The 23,452-nt window shown below is 44.8% G+C and overlaps 1 protein-coding gene and 1 long non-coding RNA gene across 2 annotated transcripts in view; both read right to left on the reverse strand.

Annotated features, from left to right (window-relative positions):
- Positions 1 to 3,331: 3,331 nt before the first annotated feature.
- LOC310743176 overlaps positions 3,332 to 23,452 on the reverse strand; it is a 117,521-nt gene continuing 97,400 nt past the window's right edge. The window contains exon 2 of the long non-coding RNA XR_014538855.1: positions 3,332 to 3,791. This is a non-coding gene — a long non-coding RNA (uncharacterized lncRNA). The remainder of the gene's footprint in view (positions 3,792 to 23,452) is intronic.
- On the reverse strand, positions 9,257 to 23,445 carry LOC310743103 (uncharacterized protein). Its single transcript, XM_083573215.1, has 5 exons — positions 23,298 to 23,445; positions 21,319 to 21,474; positions 15,883 to 15,984; positions 12,953 to 13,078; positions 9,257 to 9,687 (listed from the first exon to the last, which is right to left on the reverse strand). Exons 2-5 carry the CDS (start codon positions 21,472 to 21,474, stop codon positions 9,544 to 9,546), a joined length of 528 nt encoding a protein of 175 aa, XP_083429341.1. The 5' UTR covers positions 23,298 to 23,445; the 3' UTR covers positions 9,257 to 9,543.

A 23,452-nucleotide genomic window follows, 5' to 3' on the forward strand; every position in this document is an offset into this window, starting at 1 on the left:
CAAAAGTGCAAGTAGATATATAGGTACTGCTCCGGCGGGAAGGTAAACGGCATTTCCATGCGCTGCTCTGGTTCGCCAGAAGCGGCTTAGTCATGCTGGCCACATGACGCGGAAGCTGTACACCGGCTCCCTCGGCCAATAAAGCAAGATGAGCGCCACAACCCCAGAGTTGGTCACGACTGGACCTAATGGTCAGCGGTCCCTTTACCTTTTAAGGAATGTGTACACCAGTCCTCCATAAGGATATGAGGAGAGAGCCTGCAGGGTCAGGGAAAAGGGGGGGGGGGCAACTAGTTGTGATAAGAATTTTAAAGTCTTGTTGTTGTTGTTTAGTCTTTTAGTCACGTCCCCTGAAGTTCTGTAGTAGTAGTCGTAATAATAATAATAATAATAATTTATTACTTATACCCCGTCCATCTGGCTGGGTTTCCCCAGCCACTCTGGGCAGCTTCCAACAGGAGATTAAAAATACATTAAAACATCTGTGCCTGGTTCCGGGTTCTACAGGTTAAAAAGGATATTAAAAGAGCCTGGAATGTGTGTGACAGAAGGTGGCCTGGAGACCAAATCCTATGAGGAAAGGCTGGAGGAGCTCTAGAATCGTAGAACAGAGACCTGGGCAGAAGGTTAACCCTTCGCAAGGTTGTTTGAAGGCACTGCCGAGGGTTGCTGCTTCCTGTATGGCAGAGGGAAGGAGGTCACGCCACAGTGCAGGGGCGAAAACAGAGAACGTCCGTTTCCAGGTCACCACCCTGATAAGGTGGTGGTGCCACGAGATTTTCCCCATATGAACTTCGCAGGTCTGTGCAGCGGCAGGAGGTATTTCGGATCACCTGAGCACGGATTTGTGTGTTAGCATCAATACCTTGAACATGTCCCAGTCGTTCGCTCAGCATCAGTGTAATGGTTTGCTTTCTGGCTTCTCTTGCCCTTTTGGCTGCTTTGCTTGATGGCCTTGCTTTGCAGGGATTTCTGCACTCCTGGGCCTTGCCTCAAATGGGTATTGAGTGCCCCATGTGGTCAAATGGGCCCACCAAGAAGAAGACCCTGCCTTGGGGAAGGTACTTGGATCCAATGACACAAGGATCCCTTTGCTGCATCAGGCAAAGCTCCATCTAAGCCCAGCATCATGTTTCCAACTATATTTGGAATTTAATTACTATATTTGACATCAGGAAGTTTTCCCCAGGTAAGGCTGACCTGTTTCTGCTCACTGTTCCTCTCCCTATACATTGGCTCACCATCTTGAGCCACCTGGGACAATCTGTTCTGGCAGTCTCATTCCAAAGAGCCCCTCCTGTGGTTCTCTGCTGGTGGCACACTGGGATCTGCTGAGATTGGTGGAGGAGCTGGCTGTAAGGAGGTTGCACCCAGGGAAGGGGTGCAAGAGGGGAGGAGGGGAGGCAGCATCGGGGCAGAAAGTTCTCCTGCTCTCAAAGAGCAGACTAATAATAATAATAATAATAATAATAATAATAATAATAATTTATTATTTATACCCCGCCCATCTGGGTTTCCCCAGCTACTCTGGGTTGCTTCCAACTGAATATTAAAAACAATACAGCATCAGACATTAAAAACTTCCCTAAACAGGGCCGCCTTCAGTTGTCTTTTAAAAGTAAAATAGTTGTTTATTGCCTTGACAACTACTGGGAGGGTGTTCCACAGGGCAGGCGCCACTCCCGAGAAGGCCCTCTGCCTGGTTCCCTGTAACTTGGCTTCTGGCAGTGAGGGAACCGCCAGAAGGCCCTCGGAGCTGGATCTCAGTGTCCGGGCTAAACAATGGGGGTGGAGACGCTCCTTCATGTATACAGGACCGAGGCCGTTTGGGCCTTTAAAGGTCAGCACCAACACTTTGAATTGTGCTCGGAAACATCCTGGGAGCCAATGAAGATCTTTCAGGACCGGTTTTATGTGGTCTCGGCAGCCGCTCCCAGTCACCAGTCTAGCTGCCACATTTAGATTAATTGCAGTTTCTGAGTCATCCTCAAAGGTAGCCCCATGCAGAGCGCATTGCAGTAGTCCAAGCGGGAGATAACCAAAGCATGCACCACTCTGGCGAGACAGTCTGTGGGCAGGGAGGGTCTCATCCTGCGTACGAGGTGGAGCTGGTAAACAGCTGCCCTGGACACAGACTTGACCTGCGCCTCCATGGACCGCTGTGAGTCCAAAATGACTCCCAGACTGCACACCTGGTCCTTCAGGGGCACAGTTACCCCATTCAGGATCAGCGAGTCACCCACACCAGTCTGTCCCGTCCCCCAAGAACAGTACTTCTGTCTTGTCAGGATTCAACCTCAATCCGTTAGCTGCCATCCATCCTCCAACCACCTCCAGGCACAGGACCTTCACCGCCTTTACTGGTTCTGATTTAAAAGAGAGGTAGAGCTGGGTATCATCCGCATATTGATGAACACCCAACCCAAACCCCCTGATGATCTCTCCCAGCGGCTGCATGTAGATGTTGAAAAGCACACTGCCACATTGGCTGCTTCACAGAGTATCACAGAATCTGAAGGGCTATTACCTGAAAGATGGAGCAAGCTTGCTTTAATAATAATAAATAATAATTGCTTTCTGCTGCTCTGAAGGGTAGGATCTGAACCAATGGATTCAAATGTCAGGAAAGTCATGTTACGGATAGGTTACAATACCATCAGTTACATGAAATTTTCAAATTAGATAGAAAGAATGGTTTTTCAGACCAAAGCTCACAATTTGAAAAAGAACTCCCACAAAAAAAGATAAACATTAGTCTAAAATATATAACCTGTTATTAGAATGGGAAACGAAAGACGAGCTAGTTAAAGCCTCAATGACACACTGGGCAATAGAGATAGGACACAATATAGATTTCAACCTCTGGGGGAAATTGAGGAAAAGCGAATTGAAATTTGCATGTTGTTCTTTGAAGGAGAACTACTTGAAAATGATTTACAGATGGTATTTAACTCCAATTAGACTTGCTAAAATGTATAAGTCTGAATCAGATAAGTGCTGGAGGTGCAATGCGGTAGAGGGTATGTTTTATCATATGTGGCGGACTTGTAAAAGAGTATTGGGAAATGAGCTATAATGAATTGGAAAAAAATGCTTAAAAATACTCTCCCCCCCCAAAAAAACCCCAGAGTTGTGGGGATAATTCAGACAGAAATTCCTAGGTGTCAGAAAAGGTTATTTATGAATGCAACAATTGCATGCAGTCTGTGTTTTGCTAGCCCCCAAATGGAAAACAAGCGAGGTCCCAACCAAAGAATGGCAACTTAAGTTGACAGAATATGCACAACTTGCAGACTTAACATATAGAAGAAGAAAACAAGAAGAACATATGTTTAGTGAAGACTGGAAAACATTTACTGAACATATGGAAAATGATTGTGTACAGCTGAAAACGCTGGCAGCATTAAGATAAATTCAACAGTGTAAATACATTTTGATGGATGCAATAATGGAATACTGAATGGTATAGTTTTTGTAAAATGTGCAGGGATTTATGATATGCAAAATGAACCATGGAAAGAAAAGAAGGGGAGTCATCGACATCTTAAGGATGTAAATTGAGTATTTGAAATTGTAAAAAAGAAAATTTAATAAAAAATATTAAAAAAGAAAAACAAATGACATGAAACATTCTGAATAAACCTTAGGAATAATTTTCTGATGGCAAGAGCTGCTAAGACCTGTTCAGCAGTGGAATGGTACTCCGCAATGGAGATTTCGAAACAGAGGTTGGATGGCATGCTGTCATGAAGTCTTTAGCTGTGATTCCTGTACTGCAGAAGGTTTGACTACTGGGGTCAGCAAACTTTTTCAGCAGGGGGCCGGTCCACTGTCCCTCACACCTTGTGGGGGGGCGGGCTATATTTTTTTTGGGGGGGGAATGAATTCCTATCCCCCACAAATAACCCAGAGATGCAATTCAAATAAAAGCACACATTCTACTCATGTAAAAACACACTGATTCCCAGACTGGCCGCAGCCAGATTGAGAAGGCGATTGGGCCTGATCCAGCCCCCGGGCCTTAGTTTGCCTACCCATAGACTAGACTGACGCTCTGGGTCCCTTTCAACTCTGCAATTCTGTGATTTTTATCAATGCACAACACACAATGCCTGGCTGCACTTTCACCTGACGCAGTTTGGCTTCACTGAACCCCCCCTTTTTTTTGCAGGTGGGGCATCGTTTTGTTGCTAGGAGAAAACAACAGCAGCCTGGTGGTTAGGAAAGTCACCTGTACAGGTGGGAGGGGAGGAGGCCCAGCTGGCAAGCGTCTCTGCTCCAGTGGGAAAAACAGGAAGGTAAGCAACCAAGCAGATCTGTGAGTTCAGCACTTGTGTGTGGAACAGGCTGAAGGAGGGTGGCTCAGATTTCCCCCTTGCTTGAATTTAAAAATGCCCAGCGATCTGAAGTTCACAGCACATTATTCATTGAAGCACAACTACCTGAAAATGATTTATAGATGGTATCTAACCCCGAGTAGACTTGCTAAAATGTCTGAATCAGGTAAGTGCTGGAGGTGCAATGAGGTAGAGGGTATGTTTTATCAAATGTGGTGGACTTGTTTATATATATGAATAGGATTTTCTTTTCTCAAAATAAGTATCCATTTTCCAATTCCCCCCCTCCCTGTTGACTTCCCTCAACTACCATTTCTGGTTTATTACATCAGATGATACATTCTGCTGTTTATATACAATATTATGTTATCACATTGTTAAACTTCTTGTTCTCTGCAAATAAAGTTATAAATGTTTACAGTGGTACCTCAGGTTAAGTACTTAATTCGTTCCAGAGGTCCGTACTTAACCTAAAACTGTTCTTAACCTGAACCACCACTTTAACTAATGGGGCCTCCTGCTGCTGCTGCGCCACACAATTTCTGTTCTCATCCTGAAGCAAAGTTCTCAACCCGAGGTACTATTTCTGGGTTAGTGGAGTCTGTAACCTGCATATGTAACCTGAAGTGTCTGTAACCCGAGGTATCACAGTATTTAAATCCTGCCAACAAGACTATTTCTATATGTGGTGGACTTGTGAAAGGGTAAAAGAGTATTGGGAAATGATCCACAATGAATTGGGGGGAAATGTTTAAAAATACGTTTACAAAAAACAAAAAACAAAACCAGAGTCCTTTCTGTTGGGGATAATTCAGACGGAAATTCCCAGGTGTCAAAAAAGGTTATTTATGTATTCTACTACTGCTAGCCCCAAAATGGAAAACTAGTGAGGTCCCAACCAAAGAAGAATGGCAACTTAAATTGATGGAATATGCGCAGCTTGCAGAATTAACATATAGAATAAGAAAGCAAGAAGAACATGCGTTTAAAGAAGACTGGGAAATGTTTACTGATTATTTGGGTGAAAGTACATTTAAAAACACTGGTAGCATGAAGATAAATTCAGCAGTGTAAATATGTTTTGATGGTGTCACAATGGATTACTGAATGAATGCTTTAGTTCACGTAAATATACAGGGATGTACGACATGCAAAATGAAGCGCGGAAGGAGAAAGAGGGAAATCACTGATTTGAGGTTGTCTAAATGATTATCTTGAAACGTAAATTAGAAAAACTTAATAAAAACTATTTTTTAAAAAAAAGAATTTACAAAGCCCAACTTTCTAGGTAAACAAGTTTAAATAAGCACTGCTATGTAGGGAGAAAGCCACCTGGGGTATTAGGGTTTCCTCGTATATCATAAAGGAGTGCCAAGTTCCAGGTGTTACTCTTAGTATATAGAGTCCTTGGAAATGGCTTCCCTACAAGATTACATTAGTCCCTGGGTGCCAACTTGACAGGTGCCCCATAATAACCGCTCTGCATTTTTAAGAACTCAGCCCTTTCGTACAGCAGCACAAATGCACTATGGAACTCCTTGCCTGTTTATATCAGCCAGGCCCCTTCACTGCACCTTTCTTGGCGTCTGCTAATAAATACTTGTTTTGACAAGTATGTCTAGATATTTAGGAAGTTGATGCAAGTCTTAAAATGTTTTTCATCTCTGCCGAGCTAAGCAGTTGGCTCCTTACCTCTCTCGCCCTGACCTAGCCACTGTGATCCACGTGACGGTCACCTCCAGACTGGATTATTGTAACTCGCTCTACGTGGGGCTGCCCTTGAGACTGACCCAGAAACTCCAGCGGGTGCAGAATGCCACGGCGAGACTCCTTACGGGGTCCTTGCCGTGGGATCACATTCACCCGGTGCTATACCAGCTGCACTGGCTCCCGGTGGAGTACAGGATCAGGTTTAAGGTGCTGGTTTTAACCTTTAAAGCCCTATACGGCCTAGGACCCTCGTACCTACAGAAACGCCTCTCCTGGTATGTCCCACAGAGGAACTTACGGTCTTCAAACAAAAACATCCTGAAGGTCCCAGGCCACAGAGAGGTTAGGCTGGCCTCAACTAGAGCCAGGGCTTTTTCGGCTGTGGCCCTGATCTGGTGGAACGCTCTGCCACAAGAGACTAGGGCCCTGCGGGACTTGACATCTTTCCGCAGGGCCTGCAAGACAGAGCTGTTCCACCAGGCCTTTGGTCAGGGCACAGCCTGACTCCCTCCTTTGGCAATCTTCACAGAACTCTAGCCCAATGGTTGCCATCAATTTGATTTGAATTAATTTTATATTGAAATCATTTTAGAATGTTGTACTATTTTATTGTTGTTAGCCGCCCTGAGCCCGGCTTCAGCTGGGGAGGGCGGGATATAAATAAAATTATTTATTATTATTATTATTATTATTATTATTATTATTATTAAGCCTATTGTTTAGCTTTGCGAAAGCCTTACTGTTTTTTATTTTTCTTATTGATAATTTTATTGTTTTATCCTTTTTGTGTAAACCACTTTGAGGGATGGTTGGGTTTTGTTTGTTTTCTTTTTTACAATGAAGTGATGTTTAGATTTTATGAAATAAAAATAGTGGAAATAGCGAGGGGCTGCCCAGTGCAAGGAAGAATTGATAGGCGAATGAAAAGACTGAGGATTAAAAACAGGGATTGCAAATTATTATGTTTAAAGAAATTGCTGCTCACTGTTGCCAAGTAGGTCTGGCGCTGATGTCGCTGTCGCAATCTGCCTCTGCTCTGTTATTCAGGCAACGCACTTAGGATTGATTTTTCTGTGCCATTTAGGGCAAGAGAGCAAGCTGGATCAACATCTGTTCAGAAAAGGACACATCCCCAACCAACCAGCTTCCTTCCTTTCCTGGAACAGCTTAGCGAACAGCTGGAGGAGCTCGCAGACCACAACCACTCATCGCCTGTGTTGACATCTTATGCCAGGGGTCAGCAACCTTTTTCAGCCGTGGGCCGGTCCACCATCCCTCAGACCATGTGGTGGGCCGGGCTATATTTTGAAAAAAAAATATGAACGAATTCCTATGGCCCACAAATAACCCAGAGATGCATTTTAAATAAAAGCACAGATTCTACTCATGTAAAAACACGCTGATTCCCAGGCTGTCCATGGGCCGGATTTAGAAGCCGATTGGGCTGCATTCGGCCCCTGGGCCTTAGGTTGCCTACCCCTGTCTTATGCGGCCACCGCTCTGCACATTAAGCCAGCCACAGGGTTGCAGAAATGAAACCACACGGAGCCTGGCAATCAGTTGCACATTTTGGCTGTGAGGCAGAGCACCCAGGATCCAGAGGGGTCACTGCGGTTGCAGAGGGGCGCATTTGAAGATAAAACAACAAAGACCCTTGCGGCGTCTTCGTGATAAACAGGTTTATTGTGATGAACTCACATTCTCAGATACGTTTCAGCACAGGCATTTTGCTGGGGCCTGGGTGGTGCACTCTGGGTGTCCTTGAAATGCCACAGAGGACTCTAGGGTTAAATCCCAGAGGACTCTAGGGAGGCTAAATCCAAAGGACATTCTGGCCACAAAAGGCAACACTGCTAGAAAAATGCAACGTGTGCTGCTGATAGTAGTGCGACTCATGCAACACGTTGGCGATTAATATGAACAATAATTATACATACTTTATCAACCTTCTGAGAAAAATACAAAAGGTAAGTTCTCTCAGTCTTGATACACTAAGCAAATCAGTCTCTTAAGTTTAAGCCAAGAAAGAGTATTCTCTATAAGATTGAATATCAACATACGTATCAAGGCTTTGAGATTAGACCACTGAAGAAGCCCGGAAAACTATGTTGGTAGTGTGCTACATGCAAGCCCCAGTAAATGGGCCCCATCAGGGGCGAACAGCGGCCTCTTGATTACTTGGACTGCCAGGGCAAAACAGGTGCAAAACGCCGGTACCCTGTCGCCTACAACTTCATTGTCTACAACTTTATTAACCTCTATCTACGCTCCTATTGCTCGGTCCCTGCTCCTGCCAACCTAGCAGTTCAAAAGCACGTCAAAGTGCAAGTAGATAAATAGGTACTGCTCCGGCGGGAAGGTAAACGGCATTTCCGTGCGCAGCTCTGGTTCGCCAGAAGCGGCTCAGTCCTGCTGGCCACATGACCCGGAAGCTGTACTCCGGCTCCCTCGGCCAGTAAAGCGAGATGAGCGCTGCAACCCCAGAGTCGGCCATGACTGGACCTAATGATCAGGGGTCTCTTTAACTTTCTTTACAACTCCACTAGCATCTCTCGGTATTGTTAATAACACCGAACTTACCTTTTGTTGGTATCTTCATGAACTTATCTAAAAGACTGAGTTAAGCATTTGAAAAATCTATTGAAACCAGACATTATAAGTTCATTTTAGGCTGGGTAGTTTGCAAGTCTCTGTGGCTTTGTTTAATGTTCTGTATTTTTCTCAGAAGGTTGATAAAGAATGTATAATTATTGTTCTGAGTATATGTCAGAGAACTGCCATCGGAGCCAGAGGCGGAGGCAAGGCTCCCAAGCGATGCTGGAGAAGGGCCCAGCAGGGAGAGAGGCAGCTCATCGGCTGGGGAAGGAAATCAGCGTAACACCAGGGATAAAGGGGGGCAGATGGGGGAATTGGCGAGGGGGCTCCAGGACTCCTCGCCGGAGACCAGCGGGGAGAGCACGGGTCCTCCGCTGCCCACACCCACCCTGCGCAGAAGACTTCCGCGCAGGGAGAGTAGGCGGAGACTTGGCGTCAAAGAACTTCTGTGCTGGAAGAGGTTCAAGAAACGCCCACTGACGGATTCTGCTAGTGACTGAAACAGCCACGAAGTGAAGGGCTGTCCAGACAGAAAAGGTTTAACCAGGCAACCTAGCCAGGAGTGGCGGCAACTTACGCACTAGCAACCCCTACCTATAACCATTACAGTATATTAATCGCCAATGTGTTGCATGAGTCGCACTACAAAAGGCAACACAGCTATGAGCTCTGGGCTTTTCAGTCCATTTGAAGCTGGAGTAGATTTTGGACTTTATTTAAGACCAAGTCTGGACCACGGAGGTGAGATGAACTGCAGATGTGAAAAGAAGCCACCTTCTCTGCTGAGCCGAGCTCAGTTTCCATCCCTTCTTGCACCTGTTGTGTTTTGATTTGTTTATCTAGCAGATAAGGAGACACAATCCCGAAAGAGGACCTTCAAATGGGCCAGGAAGGTCCAGCGTCAGGGGCGAGGCTCTCCTCCCGCCAGCAGGAGGTCCAGGTAGGCCCCTGCCAGAAGGTCCTCCTGGTGAACACCCAGCTCCTTCATCAGCTGCCGGGCCACCTCTTCGCCATCCTGGGGGCTCTGTTGTTCCTGAAGAACCACCTACGGGGAAGGAAGAGAACCTAAGAAGAGCCGGCTGGGCCAGGCCAAGGGCCCTTCCAGTCCACCATCCTGCTCTCACGGTGGCCAGCCTGATGCCCCAAAGGGAAACCCACAAGCACAGTTTGAGCACAAGAGCAGCTCTGGAATTCGGAAGCATTTACTGCCTCCAGCCATGGAGGCAGAGTCTATCTCTCCTAGCTTGTAGCCATCCCTCTCCCGCTCCATGAATTTCTCCAACCCTCTTTGAAAGCCATCCAAGTTATCGGTTCTTGCTTTTGAAAGCTGCAAGCTAGAAAACTAGAATCCTTTCTCCTAGGTATCATGTCAGAGGAAATAAAAAAAACGGTCAGACCAATATTTATGTATGCAGCTACAGCGGCAAGGTTACTGATTGCCAAAAATTGGAAAAGCAGCAGCGCCCCAACTAAAACAGACTGGTTATCTAAAATAATGGAATACTTCCATATTGCCGAACTAACAGGGAGGATAAGAGGAGATACGGTACAAAAAGTGAATAAGGAGTGGGCTATCTTTAAGGAACACATCAAAATTTATGTGGGAAAAGTAGAATTTCTGACAGATACTGAGTGAATCCAGAAAATGATTAGAGTGAAAGGAGAGTAAAGTCAAGATAGAAGTAGAGATTAAAGAAATAATGAAATGCGTTTAGGCTACTTGGAAAAATAAAATAGCATAACAAGAAGGGCTGGAAGTCAAGTCACGTGGTGGGTGTCCGTGTGGGATAGGTGTGTGGGTATGTTGATATGTACAGTATAGGTAGGTATTATATAGAGTAATGTAGGTATGTTTTATTCTATGAAAATAAGGTAGTGTGTTGTGTATGTGTATTGTGTAAATGTATATGTATATGTTTTAAGTTAATAAAATAATATATATATATATATATATATATATATATATATTTTAAAAGCCATCCAAGTTGGATGGTGGCTGCAAAGACGATTCCACGTAACGTGTTGTTGGGACGTCTTCTGTGTTTGCCGCACTAGGGGGAGATCCCTTGGGGGAGTCGAATGGGCTGGTCTACCAGTGAGGTGGGAAACCTAGATGGAAGCCCATTCTGAGTGTGCGTGTCCATCTTCAAAGCAGAGTCTGCTGCAGTCCTGGTAGGGTGGTTCTGGATGGGGCCTCATCAGGTCTTGGCAGGGAGCTGCAGCGATTAAACAGGAGGTACCCCTGTGCTGCCCCCTCACCTGTCTGCCTTCTACAGAGAAAATATACAGTGAGGGGCGGGGGAAGTATTTGATCCCCTGCTTAATTTGCCCGTTTGTCCTCTGACAAAGAAATGACCAGTCCATAATTTTAATGGTAGGTTTATTGTAGCTGTGAGAGACAGAATAACAACAGGAAAAAACCCCAAAACCCAGAAGACAAAAGTCAGAGATTGATGTGCATTATAATGAGTGAAATCAGTATTTGATCCCCTATCAACCAGCCAGATGTCAGGCTACCTGGTATCTTCACTGTATGTAACGAGCTGAGATTAGAAGCACCTGCTGTAAGAGAGAGGTCTTGTCTGTAATCCCAGCTCGTTACAGTACCTGTACAAAAGACACCTGTCGACAGAAGCAATCAGTCCAGCAGATTCCAAAGCAGCCACCATGACCAAGACCAAAGAGCTGTCCAAGGATGCCAGGGACAAGATTGTAGACCTGCACAAGGCTGGACTGGGCTACAAGACTATTGCCAAGCAGCTTGGTGAGAAGGTGACAACAGTTGGTGCAATAATTCGCAAACACAAAAGAACTGCCAACCTCCCTCAGTCTAGGGCTCCATGCAAGATCTCATCTCATGGAGCTGCAATGATCAGGAGAACGGTGATGAAGCAGCCCAGAGCTACACGGGGGGGGGGGGGGACTTGTCAATGATCTCAGGGCAGCTGGGGCCATAGTCACCATGAAAACAGTTGGTAACACACTACGCTGTGAAGGACTGAGATCTTGTAGAGCCCGCAAAGTTCCCTTGCTCAAGACAGCACATGTACAGGCCTGTCTGCAGTTTGCCAATGCACATCTGAATGACCAAGAGGAGAAGTGGGTGAAAGTGTTGTGGTCAGATGAGACTTAAATCAAGCTCTTTGGCATCAACGCAACTTGCCGTGTTTGGAGGAGGAGGAATGCTGCCTATGACCCCAAGAACACCATCACCACCATCAAACATGGAGGGGGACATATTATGTTTTGGGGTGTTTTTCTGCTAAGGGGACAGGAAACCTTCACTGCATTGAAGGGACGATGGACGGGACCATGTATCGTCAAATCTTGGGTGAGCACCTCCTTCCCTCAGCCAGGGCATTGAAAATGGGTCGAGGATGGATATTCCAGCATGACAATGACCCAAAACGCATGGCCAAGGCAACAAAGGAGTGGCTTTAGAAGAAGCACATTAAGGTCCTGGAGTGGCCTAGCCCGTCTCCAGACCTTAATCCCATCGAAAATCTGTGGAGGGAACTGAAGGTTCGAGTAGCTACACATCAGCCTCGAAATCTTACTGACTTGGAGAGGATCTGCAAAGAGGAGTGGGACAAAATACCTCCTGAGATGTGTGCAAACCTGGTGGCCACCTACAAGAAATGTCTGACCTCTGTAATTGCCAACAAGGGTTTTGCCACCAAGTACTAAGTCGTCTTTTGCAAAAGGGATCAAATACTGATTTCACTCATTATAATGCACATCAATCTCTGGCTTTTGTCTTCTGGGTTTCTGGGGTTTTTCCTGTCGTTATTCTGTCTCTCGCAGCTACAATAAACCTACCATTAAAATTATGGACTGGTAATTTCTTTGTCAGAAGGCAAACGGGCAAATTTAGCAGGGGATCAAATACCTTTTTCCTTCACTGTAGAGGACTCTGCCAAACTCCATAACTAGAACCCAATTTAGCAAGACGTTTTGATTTGGTTTCTTGGCTTCTGGTGTCCTCGCATCCCTTGCCAAAAAAAGCTGGAAGAACTCTGCCTGCACTTCTGTTCAGTCCCCCTTGACCTGCCTAGATTTCTTCCACCTCCCCTCGGATCTGCTACCTTGACCAGATTCCTCTCCCCTGGTGCATCCAGATCCCACTGGGCCTTTATTCCGCTTTGCTCCTTTCTCCAGGCCAAATCCTGCCTTCGGTCTCAACTCCCAAGCCTCTTGTCTGGCCAATGCCTCCCTCCAGGGCCAAATTTCACGTCCACCGGCTGACCTAGCACCTGGGAAGTCTGCTGGGAAGATCCCCAAAGGCGCAACGCACCCCCAGCTACCCTCACCTCCAGCTCCATGAAGTCGCCCAGCCCTTCCACGCGGTCCACATGGACACGGGTCTGGCCCACCAGGTAGAGGCGCCGCTCCTTCTTCACTGTCCCCTGCACCCCAAGGGCCTGGGACAGCACAGCCTGCAAGGGGAAGACCAAGTGGGGGTCAGGCAGAGGGAGAGCAGCATTCACACATGCACATATCAGGTTCTCCACCAGGTCTACCAACCAGCCTGCGCATGCCACACGAAAGGTCCTGAGTTTGGACCCGTTTAAAGGCTCTCAAGGGAGCAGAGCTGGGAAAGGGCTCTCCTCCTCTGCATCTCAGATTAAGTTTGGCGATTTTGTTTTTGCTATTTATTTTGCGTTTTTGTTTTTGAGGCTTTTTTGGTTAATTTGTTTTTGTGGCTGTGTGGAGCCCAGTTCAGCTACTGATTGATTGATTGTGTGACTGCGGAAACATTGACTATCATCAGTGCAGGTAAGAAAAAAAATTAATTTTAATTTTTATCATTTACAATACCATCCTATTTATTTTATTGTACAGTACAGTGTTACCTCGGGTTAAGTACTTAATTCGTTCCGTTCTTAACCTGAAACTGTTCTTAACCTGAAGCACCACTTTAGCTAATGGGGCCTCCTGCTGCCGCTGTGCGATTTTTGTTCTCATCCTGAAGCAAAGTTCTTAACCTGAGGTAATATTTCTGGGTTAACGGAGTCTGTAACCTGAAGCGTATGTAACCTGAAGCATATGTAACCCGAGGTATGACTGTACATTGATTATTGCTTTCATTTTATGAATCAATGGTCTCGTTAGATAGTAAAATTCATGTTAAATTGCTGTTTTAGGGGTTGTTTTTAAAAGTCTGGAATGGATTAATTCGTTTTGCATTACTTTCTATGGGAAAGCGTGCCTTGGTTTTGGAACGCTTTGGTTTTGGAATGGACTTCCGGAACGGATTAAAGTTTGAGAACCAAGGGACCACTGTATATAAAACACAATAGACATTTATAAAGTTATGTACAGCATGGAAAAGAGGATACAGAAAAGCTTTTCTCCCTCTCTCCTCACACTAGAAGTCGCAGACATCCAAGGACCCATCCAAGGAGAGAGAAAAGGAAGTCCTTCTTTGTGCAAAGCAGAGCTAAACTATGGAACTCCCTGCCACAGGAGGCAGGGATGGCCACTAACTTCGCTACCAGGCATTGGTGGTTATGTTCTGCCTCCAAGGCTGGAGGTAGCAATGATTCTGGAAACCACGGGAGGGGAGAGAGCTCTTGCGCTCAGACATCTGGTTGCAAGAACAGGACACTGGACTAGTTGGGCCATTGGCCTGATCCAGTGGGCTCATCTTATGTTTATATGCACACACACACACACACACAGTCATACCTCAGATTACAGACACTTCAGGTTGCATTTTTTCAGGTTACGGATGTTCCGAAACCCGGAAGTACCAGAACGGGTTACTTCCAGGTTTCACAGGTCGCACATGCGCAGAAGCGCTAAACCGTGCTTTGCGCATGTGCAGAAGTGCCGAATCGCAACCCGCGCGTGCACACACGCAGCGCTGCGGGTTGCGAACGCTGCGGGTTGCGAATGTGCATCCCGCACGGATCACGTTCGCAACCCAAGTGTCCACTGTGTGTGTGTGTGTGTGTATATATATATAAATGGTTTTACAAATTAAAATTTGCATCCAAAATCATGAATAGCAAAAAGATAAACAAACATTCAACCAAATCTCTGGACTTCCCCCCCCACCCCTCCGTGGGTTCCGTCACTAGTCTTTTTCTGCTGCATATATTAAGTCACTTCAATTTTTTAAACATCCCATGCATTCCTAGTTCTTGTTACATTACGAGTGTTATTCAAATCCTGCTAAAGTGCTCAACTGTTTACAGTGGTTTCCAAGGTAAGTTATACATTTCCTCCATTCTTTACTGAAACTCTGTTCTTCCTGGTTTCTGATTTCTGAAACCAAGCTCTTCTTATGCAGGGTCCTGGGCAGAAAGAACAGCCAGTCCACTCGGACTGACCTCAAGAGACAAGATGGGAAGAGCTCAGCTTCCAAGAGAAGGGGAGCCACTCCTGAGGGGGTAACTGTGCCCCTAACGGACCAGGTGCGCAGCCTGGGAGTCATTTTGGACTCACAGCTGTCCATGGAGGTGGAAGTCAATTCTGTATCCAGGGCAGCTGTCTACCAGCTCCATCTGGTACGCAGGATGAGACCCTCCCTGCCCGCAGACTCTCTCGCCAGAGTGGTACATGCTCTAGTTATCTCTCGCTTGGACTACTGCAATGCGCTCTACGTGGGGCTACCTTTGAAGGTGACCCAGAAACTACAACTAATCCAGAATGTGGCAGCTAGACTGGGGACTGGGAGTGGCCGCTGAGACCACATAACACCGGTCCTGAAAGACCTACATTGGCTCCCAGTATGTTTCCGAGCACAATTCAAAGGGTTGGTGCTGACCTTGAAAGCCCTAAACGGCCTTGGTCCTGTATACCAGAAGGAGCGTCTCCACCCCCAACATTCTGCCCGGACACTGAGGTCCAGCTCCAAGGGCCTTCTGGCGGTTCCCTCATTGTGAGAAGCCAAATTACAGGGAACCAGGCAGAGGGCCTTTTCAGTGGTGGCGCCCTCCCTGTGGAAGACCCTCCCACCAGATGTCAAAGAGAAAAAGAACTACCAGACCTTTAGAAGACATCTGAAGGCAGCCCTGTTTAGGGAAGCTTTTAATGTTTAATAGGTTATTGTATTTTAGTGTTCTGTTGGGTGCCGCCCAGAGTGTCTGGGGAAACCCAGCCAGATGGGCAGGGTATAAATAAATTATTATTATTATTATTATTATGGAGCCCCCATCCAGGTGGGCTGCTGGGCAGCATCCAGGAGCCCTTAGAAAGCACAGCGAGAAACAGCTCCCACCCCAGAAGGAATTACCGTAAGCCCGGTGGGATCATCCGTGGGTGAGATGGCGTAATGCGAGAGCTTGGGGCCTTCGGCGTCAGGGCGGTTGTAGAAGACCAGCTGCCCATGGCCGTCCTGGGAAGAGAAGATCTGGCATCAGCCCATGGGAGATGAAACAACCGCCTCCCCGAGAGGAAAGGAAGTTCATGGCATGACCATTTTCATTCATCAGGATGTGAAGTATGAACCTCTTTCCCCCTTGCACCGTCCTATTTCCCAGAATTCAGTCTGAGAAGAAATGCAACATGCCACAAATGGATTCCCTCCCCCTCTGGGGCAGTGTACAAATAATAAAACTATTATTATTATAATCTCATTTTTGCAAATGTGGCTTTTCTTTCTTTTTATTTATGATTTTCAATTTTAGACACTTCAATAAATTTACAATCATTTTAACATTTCTTCCTTCCCCCCTCTTTCCTTAAATTTATTTTTATATTTTCTGCATACAGTCATACCTCGGGTTACAGACACTTCAGGTTGTGCGTTTTTGGGTTGCACACCGTGCCGAACCCAGAAGTACCGGAACGGGTTACTTCCGGGTTTTGGCACTTATGCATGCGCAGAAGCATTAAACCACGCTTTGCTCATGTGCAGAAGCGGCGAATCATGACCTGCGCGTGCACAGACATGGCGCTGCGGGTTGCAAACGTGCCTCCCGCACGGATCACGTTTGCAACCCAAGCGTCCACCGTATTCAAAATTAACTTAACTTATTCATTTATTCATCTACTTTAAATATACAGTGGTACCTTGGGTTAAGTACTTAATTTGTTCCGGAGGTCCGTTCTTAACCTGAAACTGTTCTTAACCTGAAGCACCACTTTAGCAAATGGGGCCTCCTGCTGCTGCCATGCCGCCAAAGCACAATTTCTGTTCTCATCCTGAAGCATATGTAACCTGAGGTACCACTGTATATTCTTATAAAACTGCAGGTTATTACAATAATCCTGCCTATGTTCTTATCTGTTTACAGTGTGTTTGTAAATATTCAACAAACCATTTCCATTCTTTTATAAAAAGTTTGTTATCTTGATTTCCTATTCTTCCATTAAGTTTCGCCATTTCTGCGTATTCCCTAGGTTTTTGTATCCATTCTTCCTTTTGCTTCTTTCCACTTTTGGGCGAGTGACATTCTTGCTGCTGTTGTCGCATACATAAATAAATTTCTATACCTTTTAGGTAGTTCTGTCTTTATAATTCCCAAAAGAAAAGCTTTTGGTGTTTTTTTACAAAGTTTATTTTAAATATCCTTTTCAATTCATTATGCATCATTTCCCAGTAAGCTTTAACCTTACTACAAGACCACCACATATGATAAAAAGAACCTTCTTTCTCTTGCAAATGTGGCTTTTCAATCACCACTACCTAAAAGGGACGGAGACTTTTCAGCTCACCACCTGCAAAAATGGGTCCTGGCCTCTCCCTCACAAGATCTTTGGGAAGAAAAATCATACGAGTCCACAAAGCACTCTGGAAACTGAAAGGATCCTTGAAAAGGGATTTAAAGTACTACTAGAGATGGTTATCAGGCTCTTGACTTCGACCGTTCTGAGCTAAGAGAACTCCAGAATGGCCTCACCCTTGGACTGACGATAGATTTCTTGTCTAATAATTTATCCACCCACCCGCAGAGTTTGAGCTTTGGTCTCCTGGAGGCTGACGGCTCGCTTGTGAGGTCAGTCTAATAAAGCAGGGGAAATCGGGCAGCAGTTGGAAGTTCAAGGCCAGGGCTGGGGACCCGTCTTAAGCTCAAGGGCCACGTGTCAATGGTGGGTGGAGCCAGAGGTAAAAGTGGGTGGGGCAATAAAAAGAGATGTTTACCTGTGTGCAGTAAGGTAAAGGTAAAGGGACCCCTGACCATTAGGTCCAGTTGTGGCCGACTCTGGGGTTGCGACGCACATCTCGCTTTATTGGCCAAGGGAGCCAGGGTATAGCTTCCGGGTCATGTGGCCAGCAGGACTAAGCCGCTTCTGGCGAACCAGAGCAGCACACGGAAACGCCGTTTACCTTCCCACCAGAGCAGTACCTATTTATCTACTTGCACTTGCTTTCGACGTGCTTTTGAACTGCTAGGTTGTCAGGAGCAGGGACTGAGCAATGGGAGCTCACTCCGTCGCGGGGATTCGAACCACCGACCTTCTGATCAGCAAGCCCTAGGCTCTGTGGTTTAACCCACAGCACCACCTGCATCAATGGTGGAAGGAGCCAGGGGCGAAAGTGGGTGAGGCAATAAAAAGAGATGTGCAGTAGGTACACACAAAACAACCCGCTCTATCGTCTGACCCAGTGGTTCTCAAAGGGAGTGGTGTGCCATATCGGTGTGGCAGGGAGATTCAAGGATAATCAAAGAAACATTCAAATATTTCAATGTAGTATAGCATAGTATCATTTTACATATATCTATATCTATACACAATGGTACCTTGGGTTAAGTACTTAATTTGTTCCGGAGGTCTGTTCTTAAGCTGAAACTGTTCTTAACCTGAAGCACCACTTTAGCTAATGGGGCCTCCTGCTGCCGCTGCACGATTTCTGTTCTCATCCTGAAGCAAAGTTCTTAACCCGAGGTAATACTTCTGGGTTAGCGGAGTCTGTAACCTGAAGCATATGTAACCTGAAGCGTATGTAACCTGAAGCGTATGTAACCTGAGGTACCACAGTGTGTGTGTGTGTATATATACACACAAGAGCATTGACCATTCTTCTACATTTCTCCATGTCATATTGTTGTGAACAGGGATTTTCAACTCTGACCAATCTGAAAGATTAGAAAAGAGAAAGGTTTCTTTGTGTAGCTGAAGAGAGTTCGTTTGTCTCAAATTAGACCTAATATAAATGAGATTATCCGGCAAAAAAGCATTCTCACTCACACCTCTCATTGAGTATGTATGCATATTTAAGGTACATACGTAAGAGGTTTGTTTATCATTATATTTTGGGAATGATCCATGTTCTTATGTAGTCGCTTTATACCCCTGGATGCCCCATGATTATATTCTAAAGTTGTGTTCTGCGTTATAAATCAAGCACTGCTAAGAGTTGCTTCTTTTTGTTTTCCCACATATTTCTTATCAATTTAAAAAATTGGTGTGGCGCGAGCTAATTTTTATTCTGAGAACCACTGCTCTGTTATCGATAACATATCTTGGGATTTTATGTTGAAAAGTCTAGAATATATGGAGGTAGGGGAGGAATTTCTCAATGGAATAAAAGCAATCTATACGGAGCAGAAAGCTAAACTAATTGTAAATAATGTGATTACAGAGGAAATTGGGATATCTAAAGGTACACGACAAGGGTGTCCACTTTCACCACTGTTATTCATCATGGTACTGGAGGTTTTTCTAAAATCATTAAGAGAAAATGAGGCAATAAAAGGGGTTAAAGTAGGCCGGAATGAATATAAGGTGAAAGCCTTTGCCGATGATCTGGTTATAACGGTGGAAGATCCTTTGGAAAGTATGAAAAACATACTTATGGAGGTAGAGAGATTTGGTCAAGTGGCAGGATTTATATTGAATAAGAAAAAGACTAAAATAATTGTCAAGAATATGGACTCAGATAAGATTGAAAATATACAGCAGCAAGCAGGTATAGAGGTGGTGAAAAAGGTGAAATATTTAGGTATTTGGATAACCCCCAAGAACATAGATTTATATCAGAATAATTACATACCAGTGTGGAATGGGATAAAGAAAGATCTGGATGTGTGGGGACGAATGAAATTATCATTTTGGGGAAGGATTTCAACGATAAAGATGAGCGTGTTACCAAAACTATTGTTTTTGTATCAAACGATTCCAATAATCAAGGGGACTGGGGTTTTTAAAGAATGGCAAAGAGTAATTTCAAGGTATATCTGGCAAGGAAAGAAGCCAAGAATTCAATTTAAATTACTGACCGATGCAAAAGAAAGAGGAGGCTTCGCCTTGCCAGACTTGAAACTGTACTATGAAGCCTCAGGTCTCTGTTGGTTAAAGGAATGGATAAAATTAGAAAATACAGAGTTGTTGGATTTGGAAGGATTTGATAATAGATTTGGATGGCACGCGTATTTATGGGCTGGAAAGAAGAAAATCCATAGAGGTTTTGGAAACCACATTTTCAGAGGACCGTTAATAGAAATATGGGAGAGGTATAAAAACCTACTCGAAGTAAAAACTCCACACTGGTTGTCGCCGTTAGAGGTTATGACTGTAAAAAAAATCAATATGAGAAAGAATTGGACTACATATGGAAATTTGATCATTAAAGAAGGGGGGAAATGGAAAATGAAACCTTATGAAGAAGTGAAAGAGTTAGTGTATGATTGGCTACACTATTTTCAAATAAATGAAATGTTTAAGAAAGATCTTAAAGAATATGGATATGCAGAGAAGGACTCTAAATTTCAAATAGAAATAATAAATAATGAATATAAAATTCTATCCAAAATGTATAAAATATTGTTGGAATGGCACACAAAGGACGAAGAAGTTAAATCAGTTATGATAAAATGGGCCAGAGATATTGGACATAACATACAATTTGATGATTGGATAAAACTATGGAATGAAAGTATTAAATTTACTGCATGCACTGCATTAAAGGAAAATGTTATGAAAATGATATATAGATGGTATATCACACCAGTTAAACTAGCAAAAATGTACAAAACATGTAAGAAGTGCTGGAAATGTAAAGAAAAGGATGGTACATTTTTTCATATGTAGTGGGAATGTAAGAAGGTGAAAAGCTTCTGGGAGTTGATCTATAATGAGCTGAAAAAAATGTTGAAATATACATTTGTTAAGAAACCAGAGGCTTTTCTCTTAGGAATTGTTGGTAATGAAATAAACAGAAAGGATTATAAAATTTTCCAATATGCAGTGACAGCGGCAAGAATATTGCTGGCCCAGAATTGGAAACAAGAACAAATACCAATGTTGGAGGAATGGAGAACGAAGCTGATGGACTATGCAGAACTTGACAAACTGACAGGGAAGATCAGATACCAACGAGATCAAAGATTCATCGAGGACTGGAAAAAATTAGCAGATTATTGGGAATGTATAAGTGATAACGAAATAACGTTAGTGGCATTTAAAGAAGCTCTGTAACAGAACAAGAAATATTGCAAAAAAGTAAAATATAAGAGGGGGGTAAGCATAAAGGTAATATCAAAATTTGGAAATGTGTATCTAAAAAATTAGAATTTGAATGATTGGCAGAGAAGCTGAAGGAAGTCAAAAAATTGGAAAATTTATTGTAAATTGTTAATGTGGCACGAATGTATGGAAAATTAATAAAATATATTTAAAAAAAAAAAGAGAACCACTGCTCTGACTAGAGAAAGAAGATTATCAGAGTTCAGAGACACCCTCCATCTAAGCACGGAAATTCCCCCATCTGTGTTGGCTCACTCACCCTGAAGTCCCGAAGTTTCAGTCGCCCGTTGGGGACAGGAAAAAAGGTGTCTGTCTGAAGAATGACACAGCCTGGGGATCCGCTCAGCCGCTCAGCGTTCCTTAGTAGCTCTGCCCGGTCCCGAACCCGCGCCTTGATCTCCACGTTTGCGGGCATCTGGAAGAAAACAGCGAAGTTCAAAAGAGGCAAATAAGATTATCCAGTGCAGGTGCTTTCAAGGTCCTGGGAAACTCTTTGCAAATCCCTGCACACCAAGGTGTCCCCACTACCCAAACCACAGGTCTGCCACGGAACAAGCATTGCAGAGAATTCTCTCATGGTATGCAGGGAGCTGGTCAGTTTCTCTGTTGCCCCAAGGCATGTGAGTTTGGCAAATTCCCCCTCTGGCTACGAACCTTAGGAACCTCAGGGGGAAGAATTTGTATATAAAAAAAGACTTGAATACTGCTATATTATAAAAGAAAAATATATCAAAGCGGTTTACAGCAATAAAACCATAAAATAAAGCCATCAGGAAGTTAAAAACAGACACCCAAGGAACAGAAACGAGAGGTAGGACTTTATGGATAAACGTGACCCATTCCAGACACATTTTAACACCCCATCACCAGCACTGCTCTGCTTCTGTTTGTCTAAATTTAAGAACCTAAAAACATGCTGCTGGATTGGGCCAAAGGGGGCCCATCTAGTCCAGCATCTGGCTCTCACAGTGGCTGATCAGATGCCTGTGGGAAAACCGGAAGCAGGATCCGAGCGCAAGAGCAATTCTCCCCTCCTGCAGCTTCCAGAAACTAGGACTCAGGAGCATGGCTGCCTCAGAGCATAGGCCCTGAATAGCCCTCTCCTCCTCCATTAATTTGTCTAATCCTCTTTGAAAGCAATCGGAATTGGTAGTTGTCACTGGCTCCTGTGGCAGGGAGTTCCAGAGTCCAAACTATGCACTATGTTGTGGAAGACTTTCCTTTGCGACCCCGCCTGATAGCCTGCTCCCTAAAATATCCCTTGTTTGCTCATTTCTATATAGAGGGCGCCTACATTCTGCTATTTATAAAAATTAGTAGTTTGCATGGTTTTCCCAGTAGTGATGTATGGAAGTGAGAGCTGGACCATAAAGACAGCTGCTCGCCAAAGAATGGATGCTTTTGAATTCTGGTGCTGGAGGAGACTCTTGAGAGTCCCATGGACTGCAAGAAGATCAAACGTATCCATTCTTAAGGAAATCAGCCCTGAGTGCTCACTGGAAGGACAGATCCTGAAGCTGAGGCTCCAGTACTTTGGCCATCTCATAAGCAGAGAAGACTCCCTGGAAAAGACCCTGATGTTGGGAAAGATGGAGGGCGCAAGGAGAAGGGGACGACAGAGGACGAGATGGTGGGACAGTGTTCTCTAAGCTAGCAGCATGAGTTTGACCAAACTGCGGGAGGCAGTGGAAGACAGGAGCGCCTGGCGTGCTCTGGTCCAGGGGGTCACAAAGAATCGGACACGACTAAACAACAGCAACAAAGTAGTTTGCATTATATATTTACAGCAATTATGATTTCATGTTATAGCAAGTTTCTAGAGACTAGATTACGAGTCTTTGTAAATTGTGTTTCCAAAGGAACTTTTGTTATTGCCAAATGCCCATTTGTATGCATTATTAAGTTTGTTATGAATAAAAAATCATGTTAAGTTATTTAACTATTCATTATTCACTTCTTCTTAATTGTATTTCAGTTCAACAATTACTTTGCTAAAATACTTATTTTGTGATGTGCAAATGGCTTGAGATACCTATTAGGTCCATCAATGACCATAGCATATATTCAACCCAAAAAACAGCGCCAATTTGTTGTTGGCAAAGGACAGCTGGACATATCAAGGGCCCCATTACCTTCAGCAGCTGAGGGCCTCATCCAACCTGAATCCGGCCCTGCCCCCCACCCACCTCACCCCATGCTCTATATCTCAAGCACTGGGGTTGCAGAAGCTGAACCCACCGTCAGTCCCGGAAGCTTGGCCGGAGCCCCCAAGCCCGACCCCGACCCGCCTGCGCGTTCCCACAAGCACTCGAACACGTGTCTCCCGCGCCCAAGCTTCCCTTCTCCCTGACCGCTGTGATTGGCCCCCCGCTCCAGAGGCGGGTCTGGAGCGG

The sequence above is a fragment of the Podarcis filfolensis genome, assembly GCF_964270895.1.
Source record: "Podarcis filfolensis genome assembly, chromosome: 10".
Classification (NCBI taxonomy): Eukaryota; Metazoa; Chordata; class Lepidosauria; order Squamata; family Lacertidae; genus Podarcis; species Podarcis filfolensis.